The 12786-nt window shown below is 32.7% G+C and overlaps 2 protein-coding genes across 2 annotated transcripts; one reads left to right on the forward strand and one right to left on the reverse strand.

Annotated features, from left to right (window-relative positions):
* Positions 1–2330: 2330 nt before the first annotated feature.
* On the forward strand, positions 2331–6097 carry LOC105766102 (WAT1-related protein At3g28050). Its single transcript, XM_012585425.2, has 8 exons — positions 2331–2636; positions 2724–2786; positions 2885–2998; positions 3984–4215; positions 4319–4477; positions 4588–4739; positions 4996–5178; positions 5795–6097. The coding sequence occupies exons 1-7, from the start codon at positions 2455–2457 to the stop codon at positions 5147–5149; spliced, it is 1056 nt and encodes a 351-aa protein (XP_012440879.1). The 5' UTR covers positions 2331–2454; the 3' UTR covers positions 5150–5178; positions 5795–6097.
* Positions 6098–6862: 765 nt separating this feature from the next.
* On the reverse strand, positions 6863–9848 carry LOC105766104 (uncharacterized). Its single transcript, XM_012585428.2, has 2 exons — positions 9150–9848; positions 6863–7354 (listed from the first exon to the last, which is right to left on the reverse strand). The coding sequence occupies exons 1-2, from the start codon at positions 9803–9805 to the stop codon at positions 7084–7086; spliced, it is 927 nt and encodes a 308-aa protein (XP_012440882.1). The 5' UTR covers positions 9806–9848; the 3' UTR covers positions 6863–7083.
* Positions 9849–12786: the final 2938 nt, after the last annotated feature.

Genomic DNA, 12786 nt, shown 5'->3' on the forward strand with positions numbered 1-12786 from the left:
ATTGGTTATCATACAAAACATCCTTCAAGCTCAACCAGGTGTTGAACAACCAATCAATGAAAATTCGCAAGCTATTGAAAACACTCTAGTAGATCAAGTTGTTAAAGAATAGACAAATTCCATGAAAAGTAATGATGTTGGGGATTTTGTGTCGTTGCCTGAAGGGGTAAAAACCATTGGATGTAAAAGAGTCTTCAAAATAAAAAGAGACTCAATGGGCAACATAGAAAGACATAAATTTGGACTCGTTGTGAAAAGATTCACTCAGTGAAAAGGAATCGATTATACTTAGACTTTTAGTCCTATATCTAAGAAAGATTCAGTGCGCATTGTGTTAGTAGTAATAGCTCATTTTGACCTTGAGCTGGAACAAATGGATGTGAAAATCGTCTTTCTCAATGGTGACCCAGAGGAAGAGGCATACATAAAACAACCTGAAGAATTCTCCTCCAGTGATGGTGAATAGTTGATATGCAAGGTAAAGAAGTCCATATATAGATTGAAACAAGCCTCCCGACAGTGGTATTTAAAATTTCATGTAGTTATCTCTTCGTTTGGTTTTGTTGAAAATATCGTGGATAATGCATATACCAGAAGGTTAGCGGGAGTAAAATATGTTTCCTTATTCTATATGTGGGCGATATTTTACTTGCAACAAATGATAGAGGTATGCTACATGAGGTGAAACAATATCTTTTTAAAAATTTTGGTATGAAAGATATGCCTAATGCGTCTTATGTCATTGGCATTAAGATTCATCGTGATAGACATCGTGGTATCTTAGGTTTATCTTAAGAAACCTATATCAACAAAAGTTTTTGAAATATTTCGGATGAAAGATTATTTACCGAGTGTTGCTCCTATCGTAAAGGGTGATAAGTTCAATTTGAACAAGTGCCTGAAAAACGAATTTGAGATGAAGCAAATGAAAAACATTCCACATGCTTCTATTGTTGGAAGCCTGATGTATGCTCAAATCTGTACAAGACTTGATATTGCATTTGTAGTTGGAATGATATCAAAGTAATCTAGGTATTGACCACTGAAGAGCTGCAAAGAAAGTTTTGAGATATCTTAAAGGGACAAAGGACTACATGCTTACGTACAAACGCTCAGACAATTTGGAGGTGATTGGCTACTCCGATGCAGACTTTGTCAGTTGTGTTGATTCACGTAAATCAACATCAGGTTACATATTTATATTTGCTGGCAGAGCTATATCTTGGAGGAGTATCAAGCAGACCTTAGTTGCTACTTCCACTATGGAGGTTGGGTTCGTTTCATGTTTTGAGGCTACCTCACATAGAGTATGGTTAAAGAGTTTCGGTTCTAGGTTTAGACTTGTGGATTCGATTCCTAGGTCGTTGATGATATATTGTGACAATTCAGTTGTTGTCTTTATGGCTGTAAACAAAAAAAGTGGAAGTCGAAGTAAACATATCGACATTAAGTATTTAGCCATAGGGGAACATGTTAAAGAAAAGAAAGTGGTCATTGAGCACACTAACACTGAGCAAATGTTAGGTGATCTTTTAACTAAAGGCATGCCACCATACAAATTTAAGGATCATGTTGTCACTATAGGACTTGTTCCCACATTGTAAATTTTTGTTATAAGAACGATTATAAAGAAACTCTATTAAGTTTGATATTTCTCATATTTTGTGTGCACATTAATTTTATTATTTCGAAAAATGTCACTAAAGTTTAGACCTGAAATAAAAATTGAGTTTATTCATTAAGAAATTGGGCTAAAACGTTGAGACATTATATATTGTGATACATGGAAGATACTACTCAAATTCTAAGAGAAAATATCGTCATGATTCATGCATTATGATACATGGGAGAATGTTGGAATTGCCTTTTGGTTTGTGGGAATGACCCCACGTTTTGCAACCCACTACTTTCATACCTTTGCTTGTGTGATAGTGGGACATGTAACTGGTGATTTTTTTACAAGAAATCACCACTATAAATACCAACTAAACTTAAGGTCCTTACGCACCGAAAAAATAAAAACAAAAAATATTTCAGCTAATGAAATTTTTGAGTGCTTAAAAGATAACTGTTTTCAACTTTTTATACAATTAAAATCGACGGCCTCAACGATGATTTGACGTACTCAACATGCTACATCTTTTGTGTTGTAGTATAATATTTAAATCATTATTTATGCTCACACAAGAATCTAGGTATTGGGTAAGGAGGCAATGACGAAAGGAGCTATGTCAGCAGCGACTTGGACTCGTTGCTTGTCGTCTATAACACCTTGTTGGTAGCTATGGCTGCGTATGTATTTTAAATATAAAAGGACTTTAAAATTGATATTAATAACTAAAATTGAAATGAAAGTGTCCACCTATTTGCTTCACAGTCCAACTACTTAAAATTCAGTCCTAGGAAGGACGTGGCACAGAAGTTGATCGCAAGAACTGAAATTGGGTCTGAAGAATGAGGAAGGAGATGATTGGTTTGCCTATTGTAGGGATGGTAATGGCAGAGGTTGCTCAAGTTGGACTCATGATAATGGGCAAAGCAGCAATGTCCCATGGGATGCCCAACTTCGTCTTTGTTTTCTATTCCAATGCTCTTGCCTCTCTCATTCTCCTCCCTGCTTCTTTTCTCTTCCACAGGTACCGTTCGTTCTCTCTCTCTCTCTCTCTCTCTCTCTCCATAATTCCCATTTCACTATCTCCTTTGATTTTCCGTTTTCCCTGCAGATCACACCGTCCTCCACTCACTTTCTCTATTCTTTGTTGGTTTTTCTTGCTTGGCCTCCTTGGGTATGTAAGATTAATGGAAATTATGATGTGGGTTTTCAGTTACATAACTACGGATTTGAGGGCTTTAATTCATATTTTACATGGTATTTGGTATGCAGTTGCTTTGCCCAGATTTCTGGGTATGCTGGGATATATTATAGCTCGCCTACTCTGGCAACTGCCATGCTTAATCTCATCCCAGGTCTCACCTTCATCCTTGCTGTTGCTTTCAGGTTATTATCTCTTCTCCTATCGTTGTGTGTAATACTCTGATCAATCTGATAACTAAAGGATAAAGTATATGTGGACGATGGGATGCAAGGCCATTTAATCTATTTACTCTTTACTTCCCCTGAAGTACCACTTGTATCCAACACATATTTATACATAGGTTTGACAGAAAAAATGAGCATACCCTTTCGGGCAATCCTGGTATTCCAGTTTGTAAAAGGGTCAATGGTTGGAACTGAGTTTGAAGTAATATGTCTGCAGCCATTTTGTTTGTTTCTATACCTCATAAATTCTCTTGGGATTGTTTTTGTATTTAAGAAATATGGTTGCTTAGAGGAAACAGATTGCAGTCCCTAGGAGGTTGCCTGCTCTTACTCTTACTGAAGTGGGAAATTGGGAACTTATTTAAGTGACAAATTTGTTTGATCTCCTTGCACAAATAGTTATAAATTCATCTCCTTTATAAGCTTCTTACAACTCAGGTTCCTCTTGATGATGGTTTTCGCTGCTTTTCGTTCTCATTTTGAGATCCTGTTGGCAAGGACTAATATGAATTCCTTTTAGCCAGCAACTGATATGATCAATGTAGACCTTGCTTTAAGTATTGTTTGATATTGCATTCTTATTTGTATAAGTTGAATCCGGGTGATAATGTGATAACGCGGTGTAGATATCTGGAAGTTCCAGGTTGATTGTTGTGGAGGGTTTTTTTTTTTTTTCTGAAAAAGATTGGAAGATGTTTGAGAAGAATACTATACTTCTACAATTGATGTCATTGGGCTTCCTGTTTCCATCCAATCATTTTTCTGTTCTTTTGTCTCTAATTATATGTCATTGCTTGAGCTGTGAATGAACTTAATTGACTACTTGCATTTTTCATACTTGTGGTGCACAAAGTATTGAAGTGCAGTTCTGTACTAATGTAACAGTAGATGTGTAAAATATATGTTGTAGATAGATTTAAGTTGATGAATTTGGTGATTTCAGGATGGAAACACTGAATTTGAGAAGTAGCACTAGCCAAGCCAAATCACTGGGAACCATAGTGTCAATTGCTGGGGCATTCATTGTTACTTTCTATAAAGGCCCCTCACTTTTGATGGCACCCTCACATTCAAGCTCACCTCATCTACTTCTGGGGCAGCAGTCTAATTGGGTCATTGGAGGATTTCTCCTTGCAGCTGATTGCGTGTTTGCTTCTGCCTGGCTTATTGTACAGGTCCAATCCTCTTCTTTGTATCTGTGCAGAAAGTTGAATCAGGTTTCATTGTGATTTCTTACTTTTAAGAGAAAGGAAATGATTTGTGCTCCTTAACTTTCAGGCATCAGTTCTTAAGAAATTCCCAGCTGAGCTTTTTGTTGTCTTCTATTATTGCTTCTTTGTCACCCTTCAATCGGGAATAATCTGTTTGATCATGGGAGGAGATCTTAGTGCTTGGAGCTTTAAACCTGATGTGAGATTGGTTGCTATTATATACTCAGTAAGTGGTCAGGGTCCGAAATATTCGTTACTACACAATTTTGCAGTTCAACTGCATGCTTATCCTAATTTGCACCTAGTTAATCAAGAGCTTTAATGTGGGAATTGTAGGCTGTGTTTGGCTCTGCATTCCAACTTGGGGTTTCTACCTGGTGTATGCATCGGACAGGTCCTGTTTTTGTTTCCACGTTCAAGCCTTTGGGAATTGTTGTTTCAGTAGTCATTGGTGTTATCTTCTTAGGGGATACACTCTTTCTTGGAAGGTGACGCATTCATCACTCACTATCATTGTTATTTTAGTAGTTTTGCTGTTTGTATTGTTTATAATTATTGCCACTGCAGCTGCTTTACATCTTGGTCTTGTTTAGAGCACTCTTTTCAGTCATGGGACCAATATCGGATTCTAATATTTCTTTTTCACATTTGTCATGTTCTTTGTCTTGTGAAAAACTCCCTCATCACTTACAAAAGGAAGTTAAGATATATAAGTTGTTAATTTTTGTTTCACACGTGTTACAGTTTAGTTGGTGCAATTGTCATTGTTACTGGGTTTTACTCAGTTATGTGGGGAAAAGCAAAAGAAGGGAAGTTAGACGTGCAAACTCAGGGGATGATGTCAGAATCAAGCAGTCAAAAAGTCGCTTTATTGTCAAATAATACCGGAGAACCGTAGGAGTTTTCTTTACAGTCAATCAAAAACAGGTATCTTATATTGAATGTTTCCATAAGGGGAATTGTAAAGTTACAAGCTGCCATAGTGTCGTCTTCTGGTAATCCTGAGTATTTAGCTCACTTTAAATAATAGGATTTGATTTTTTTGCCGATAGAGCCCATCCAGGCAAGCTTCATTTTAAAATAACATGGCCAACCATTTTCCTAAGAAGGTAGCCTGGCCACTGGATATTGGTTGGCCTATATCTCAAGCTGCCTTTGTTCATGCCATAGGAGCTGAATAGAAATATTCTTTTGAAATATAGTTTCTCCATCAACATGTCAATAATTTGTATGTTTTCCCTTTTACTTTTTCAGTTTTTCTAGCATATGATTATGTTGAGTAGTGCAAAGTCTTGGCAATTGCCCGGTATGTTATTTTTGAAGTTTTAGTTGGTATTGTAATTGTTTTCCCTGCATCTGAAGGGAGGAAGAAGTGTAATAGAAACAATATGACTAGATAACTTATTGTTTTGTTTAATATTTGGACATGGATATTGAGATACGATTAATGGCCACCTTTCTCTCTCTCAAGAGGCAGACTAAGTGTAAGAAATTATTGATATATTTTCCTTTTTGTTTTTTTTTTTTTTGTTGTTGTAATCAGGGTATCCATTGCTGACAGTAGTGACTAATCTTTTCATCGCAAGTTCTCTTCGAGGAGGGAAACAGCTGGCCATGAAATGTGCTTTATTCTCATGAGTGGGGATGACTACATGATTAAGGGATGAGTTGAGTAACCACCACATTACATCTCATTAAATTATTGATATTAAGATTCTCTAATTGAACATAAAAGATCATAAGAGAAGCAATATGTAAATCTAGAAATCCATTAGCATTTTAATTTTTATTTTAATTTACAATATGACATGGGAAACCCTAAAACGAAAAACAATTATTTTCCACCTCTCCGGTTCACTAGTTCAATCTCAAAAATATGCAAACATATAAATATCATGTGAACTGAGCAGGTGAAAAAATGTGTGAATTAAAAGTTTGGCTAAGGTAATAAAACTAATCATTACAATTTTGATTTGGTTTAATTATATATTATATGTTTAAAATTTTAATTTTAAACATTTAACAAAATAAACACTTCACTTTATTTTTATATTAGATAGATAAAAATATTTTGTATATAATATGTAAATGTTAAATAATGCTATACCAAGGTTTATATATTTTTTGAGATTTATCTCTAATATATTTCGCCAAAAGTGATACATTTATGGCTTTGCTAATATATTAGAAATTGAAGAGATAGAAAATAGAAAGATGTAATGTATAATATATATATATATATATATATATATATATATAGGTGTGCTTGGTAAGAAATATATAATTAAAATTAAAATTAAAACATTTAAAAATATATAATTTTAAATTAACTTTCACATCACTTTTTTTCTTTCTCCTCTCCTCATTCTAAAATGATAATCTTTTCTTCTTTTTCCATTTTTCTTCCCTATCAAACATACTAAAGAAATAATTTCACTTTTTTAACCCCCTTGCTTTTCTCCCTTTTCTCCCTAACCAAACACCTTTTTCCTTGTCCCATTACCATATTTGAACAACAATTTTTTAATACCCTCCTAAAACATTGAAAACTTCAAAAAGAAAAATGTTGGTGTTGGACACATCCATATTTTTCATTCGAGTCTGGGTAGCATAATTGAAGAACCCCATTTTACTAAGAGATAACTCCGCAAACATGATATAAGAATGAAGTCATCTTCACGTACAATCCAAGAAGCAAAAAATTACCGCCGTACAACAATGATAACAACAAGAGAAGAGGGAGCATGTTGACCATATGGTTTGTAGATGTGCCTTGAACAGCATTGAGCTCAAAATATTACAAAATTACATTAATTTCTCAACTAAATCTCTTTATGAGAGAAGTTCCTCACCAGACTCCGACATATCTGATTCGTATAAACTGTTATAAACGGGAAGTTTCTTGCACATCAAGTGCTTACGTCTCTGAAATGTCAACAAGATTAAGACACTATCCGTCTGAACAACATTGTATCCTGCTTTTATGTACATGTTGAATGGAGCCTCATCAATCATTCTGCAATGCAAATATACCTCTTTTGTTGAAGCCATTTGAGATAATAGTTCCTCACTTGCCTTGAGAAGATGCCAACCAATGCCCCTCCTGTATGATCCAAAAGCAGAACCCAAGAATTTAGTTGTAAAGAATGCATCTGTTTAATTACATGTAAAAAATAATGCTTCGGGACTTGTCTCCCGACTTTACTAAAAGTCCTATGGTTACACAAAGTGGGAGTGCTTGAATAAGAAACCATGGCAAAGACTTATACACTACAGGTCAAGAGGTTGCAAACTCTTTGGTTTATATGGTTTCGCCCGTTTAGGCATTTTGAGACGCTTCCAATTTGTGAACTCGCTAAAACTCTTGGCAACATCGGGATAACACTGGACGTGTTGAGTGCCCAACCCACAACAAGACTCAAATCAGAAAACTCTGAATGCTCACATTAATATGGATTCTTAGTTAAAAGAAAAAAAATCAAGCATTGAACAATGCTTTTAGACTTAACAAGAAAATCAGCAAGAGTTAAATTTGAAGGATCCAGTTGCATGTAATTTCAGTCTATAACCACGAAATTTCATCACAAATTTCAATGGATAACATCTGAACTACCTTTCTGACATTCTTAAAACATTATTCAATCAGATGTTATTTCCAGATTTAGCAAAGTTTGAATATGTACTACGGGTAAAATGTCCCTATTCAAACTTCTTCATTTTCTCTAAGAAACTATGTCCAAGAAATAATTATAGAATATGTTGATACAATGTACAAGGAGGAGGAGGATAAAGAAGGGAATGTGATTGTGTTGAAGAGGCTGGTTCACCTTAAGAGGCGGAGAGCTGGAAAAGACAAGAGGACAAGGAGAAAGCTGGGGAGAAAGTTGAGGAAGATAAATGCTCAAGGATTGCTTAGGACACAAAAGCTCCCTTTCTCATCGTTTGAGAGGGTATTTATAGGATACGTCCTCTTGTTTGCTAGTGTAATGTGGCAAGCCATTATGGAGGAGGTCGGCATCATGGAATATGTGAAAGACGTGCATAGCGGGATCCATTACTTTATTCATTCAGGCAAACCAAAGTTGTTACACTAAGGTGGGCTCCATAAGTTGTTGAAGAGAGTGTTTACACTGGGAGAATGTTCATACTGAGAAGTGGATTACTGGTCTATAGCGAACAGGTAGCTAATTAGGTAGGGAGGTACTTTCCGTATTTAGCGGGTGGTCTTCATTAAGTCGGGTTGGTGGATCATCTGAAGACAACTCGGGTGATCGGAAGGGTGCAGGACCCTCTATGTTGCCCACGTAGAGTCTTTTGAATCTATCACATGTTAGGCCCGAGTGGTAGGTATAACAGAATATAATCCTCTAACCATATAAATCTTAAAAAGACTAGAATATAACCATTTCAAACACATATCATATATGATACTCACCCGAATTAACCAAACATAGGTCCTAATTTTAAAGCCAAGGAAAAGCTTTTCCAAATATATTTCCATCAATGAAATATCAGAGGAAGAAGAAGCTGACAAAGGAAGAACTCAACCTAGAATGAGAGCATATTGACTACAGGAACCGCTTCTTATTCCTAAAATGGCTTAAACATTACATATTCTAAGTTTTCCACTTAGTAATTAACCTGCTAGTGATCTTGACTCTGCTAAGTTTGTAGCACTACTATTAATGTAATGAAAACTCAACTTGGAATGAGAACAAATATCTTAGTTATTACTTATTACCCATCAGATGACTTTTAACATTACAATTCTTACATTGTCTCTTATTTAGTTGTCAACCTATAGAAAATCTTGATCACACAAAAGCCAATCACAATACAATTTAACAAGCCATTATTAGATTCCACTAATATCCAACAAATAAGGAAATAACTATTACCTTCTAAGCTGCTTTGTAACAGTCATGTTACAGATATATGGTGAATTCTTGGGAGGTATAGGTGTAGGAGGAGAAGCATTAGCACCCCTTTTATCAAAGCAAACTTCAACGGTCCCAGCAAGGTCAATTCCTTTTTCTCCACCTTTGTCTCTATAAAACCCAACAAGAGTCACCGCATGTGGCATCACAGCTCTTCTCTCAATCAAATACTGTTTCACCAAAAACCTCAACAAAGCCCCATATCCCAAAGGCATCAACATTGACTCTGCGAATGACTCAGCTAACAACCCAGCAGTCAAATCCATCTCCTCGTTCCTCATTACCCGAACCCACAACGACCCAGATTCCAATTCTTGGAGATAAACAAAAGACTCCAAAGCTTTGAGCTTTTCAAGCTCCTCATTGGACAAAAAACGGCTTCCCCTAAATGGGTCATCTAGAAAGGAGTAGTACTGAGATGGAGTGACAGAGTTGGGGGAGGAAGAAGGGAAGGAACATCTGCAATTGCATTGGTGGAGTCTTTGGAGAGAAAGAAGAGGGTTCCTAGATGAAAGAAAGGGAGGAGTTTTGGTGGGATTAAGGTGAATATGGAAGTGTTGACGTTGGCTAGGATCTAAGTAAAGAAACGGTGAAAGTGCTGCTGCCGCTGCTGCCATAGAAATAGGATAGCTTTGGTTTAAAAGCAGGTTTGATTGATGTATTTACGATTTTATTGGTTTTCTTAATTAAAAAAAAAAAAACCTTGTAGATTTTGAATTTATTTATTTAATCCTTTGGTTTAAATTAACAGTCACACGCTTCGAAAACAAATTTATGCTTAGTAAAACAAATATGGAAGGGTTAAATTCTGCTATTAGTCCCTGTGCTTTACGAAAGTTGTGCATTTAGTCTTTGTATTTTAATTTGGTCATTTTCAATTCGTATTTTTTAAAATTATAAAATTTCAGCCCTCGCTAAATGATAATTTTATTTTCATTAAGTTATGCTATTTTTAAAAACTTATGCTGAAAACACATCATTTATGTATAATGCTATATCATCTTTATTATTCTCACATATTACTCGTTGGAAATCTAATTAATAGATTAACGACTATCATTTTCATCTTTCCGTCATGACTGGAATTTCAAGGTTTGAAAAATATATGATTTTAGAATGATCAAATTAGAGAATATGGACTAAATTTACAAGCATACGCATAGTAAAGGACTAATAATTGAATTTAATCAAATGTATTTAATCGCTATTATTTGAGTCGGGGTTAAAATTTTAAATTTTGAAAAAATACAAGAACTAAAATTAATCAAATTAAAATATAATGACTAAATCTATAATTTTTATAAAGTACAAGAACTAATAGTAAAATTACCCATATGAAATATATCTTGATTTGAAAGGAATAGTAGCTTGATATTTTTATTCTCTCCTAAGTTTTGATACTTGCTCAACTTTTGCTACTCTCACGTAATTTTTGGTAATTTCTCATAGTTTTTAGTACTTCAAATTTTTTATATGTTCTAGTAATTTGTTATTGCTTTCAGGTTGTGGCATGAGAAATTAATTTTGATGGTAAAAGACATTATTTTTGCATCTTAATAAAATTTATTATATATACTAATAAATACAAAATATTGAAAATTAATAAATAAAGCAAGAGGAATCAATATTTAGTATTCCTCATAATATTTGGTACTTATATTTCCTCATAATTTTAATTAAACTCTTAATTTTTTTATGCTTTTAAAATTAAGTTTTGATCTAGAAAATCAATTTTCGATCTAAGAAATTTTATTTTGCATATTGATAAAAATTATTAATTTTACATACTAATAAATTTATTTATATATAAGGATAAATTAACAAATATTGAATATTAAATAAATAACGCAAATTTTTAATATAAACCAAAATTAAAAAATTCTAAAATAATAAATACACCTCATATAATAAATATCAAGAAAAGCTGAAGTGATTAAATGCACTCGATTAAATACAAAAGAACAACTAATTTTCAATATATGTAAACAGAGCTAGGGGTTCGCAGGGCCCAACCTACCTCTTTTATAAATTATAACATTTTATTTAAGTAATAGTAAAATTATATTTTAGTCCTCAAGTTTAATTTAATTTTTAAAATTATAAATATATAAGCTATTAAAATGGTAAAATTATATTTTACTATCATAAAATATACAACTTTATTTCGCTTCCCTAAAAAAATTTCTGAATTAAGCCGTATGTAAATTTATCCTCACACATAAATAAATTTCGTAGTATGTGACAATAATAATTTTAGATATCAATTATCGGTTCATCCTACTAACAAAATTTCATAATATGCAAAAATAATGTTTTTATTCCAAATATTGATTTATCATGCCAAAAACATAATTTCGAAAGCATACTAAAATTATGAGTGAGTATGAAATATTAGTTCGTTTTAGAAGCATTTGTTTTATTTTTTAATTTATTAGTATATATAAAAATTTCATTTGTACTAAAAATATTAATGATATAAAAATCATGAGAGTAGAAAAATAGTACCAAAAATTACAAAAGATTACAAAAATCCTAAAGAAGTATAAAGAAAATATGAGGGACATTAAAATTTTGAGAGTAGCAAAATTATAAAAGACTGTCAGATTTTTCTTGTCTTATATCAATTTTTGTTAAATTTATTAGTATACATAACAATTTTTTGGATGGATATAACAAATTTTATAAATATACAAAAATAAATTAATTTCTCATGTCAGAACTTATTTTTGAAAGCATAAGAAGCACCAAAAAAAAAAATATGAAAATTTTTCTTTATTTTTCTTTTACCCGATACTCTATTTAGTATTAAAAGAGAGTTTATGGCTTTGATATTTCTAAGAAATAAATATATAATCATAATATATATTTGAATTACTATGCTTACAAAAACATCTATTACCTTTAAAAAACACATCTATCATGGATCCATAAATTATATTTGAATAATAAATAATTTTTTCCTTAAAAAATGGTGATTTTTCTTCTTCTAAAAATAGTTATGTTAAAGTGACTAATGAGGGTCTTTTACAAAAATAATACAAAAAAAAATAAAATAATATCAAAATAATATAAATATTTTTTATTTACCAAAATAATACCAAAAAAAAACAGTTAAAAAAAACAAACCTGAAAGAAGGGCTGCCACAGGCGGCACCTTTGGTGCCTGTGGCAGAGGCGGCACCAATTGTTAATATTTTGGCCATTTGTTCGTATTTTTTTCTCGGATTTTATTACTTTTAAAAAATATACTATTTCTATTTTTTATTTTACATTATTTCGGTAGATTATGTTTGAAATGTATTCATTTAGTTTGTTTTTTAAATAAATTAAAAAAACTCTTATTTCGGCTCTTTGTTCGTATTTTTCCCGGATTTTATTACTTTCAATAAAAATACATTATTTTCGCATTTTATTATTTTACATTATTTTAGTACATTATGTTTGAAATGTATTAATTTATTGTGTTTTTAAATAAAATTTTAAAAAATCCTTATTTCGCCATTTATTCGTATTTTTCCCGAGTTTATTACTTTAAAAAATGTTATTTTCGCATTTTATTATTTTACATTATTTTAGTACATTATGTTTGAAATGTATT

The sequence above is a fragment of the Gossypium raimondii genome, chromosome 5 (assembly GCF_025698545.1).
Source record: "Gossypium raimondii isolate GPD5lz chromosome 5, ASM2569854v1, whole genome shotgun sequence".
NCBI lineage: Eukaryota > Viridiplantae > Streptophyta > Magnoliopsida > Malvales > Malvaceae > Gossypium > Gossypium raimondii.

Excerpts from the sequence above, each read along its gene's own strand:
- LOC105766102 (XM_012585425.2), top strand. The coding sequence starts at position 2,455 with ATGAGGAAGGAGATGATTGGTTTGCCTATTGTAGGGATGGTAATGGCA. Across the intron at positions 2,999-3,983 it reads ATCCTTGCTGTTGCTTTCAG|GATGGAAACACTGAATTTGA; the intron begins GTTATTATCTCT and ends TGGTGATTTCAG. Across the intron at positions 4,740-4,995 it reads GATACACTCTTTCTTGGAAG|TTTAGTTGGTGCAATTGTCA; the intron begins GTGACGCATTCA and ends CACGTGTTACAG.
- LOC105766104 (XM_012585428.2), bottom strand. The coding sequence starts at position 9,805 with ATGGCAGCAGCGGCAGCAGCACTTTCACCGTTTCTTTACTTAGATCCT. Across the intron at positions 7,355-9,149 it reads GTTACAAAGCAGCTTAGAAG|GAGGGGCATTGGTTGGCATC; the intron begins GTAATAGTTATT and ends TGGATCATACAG.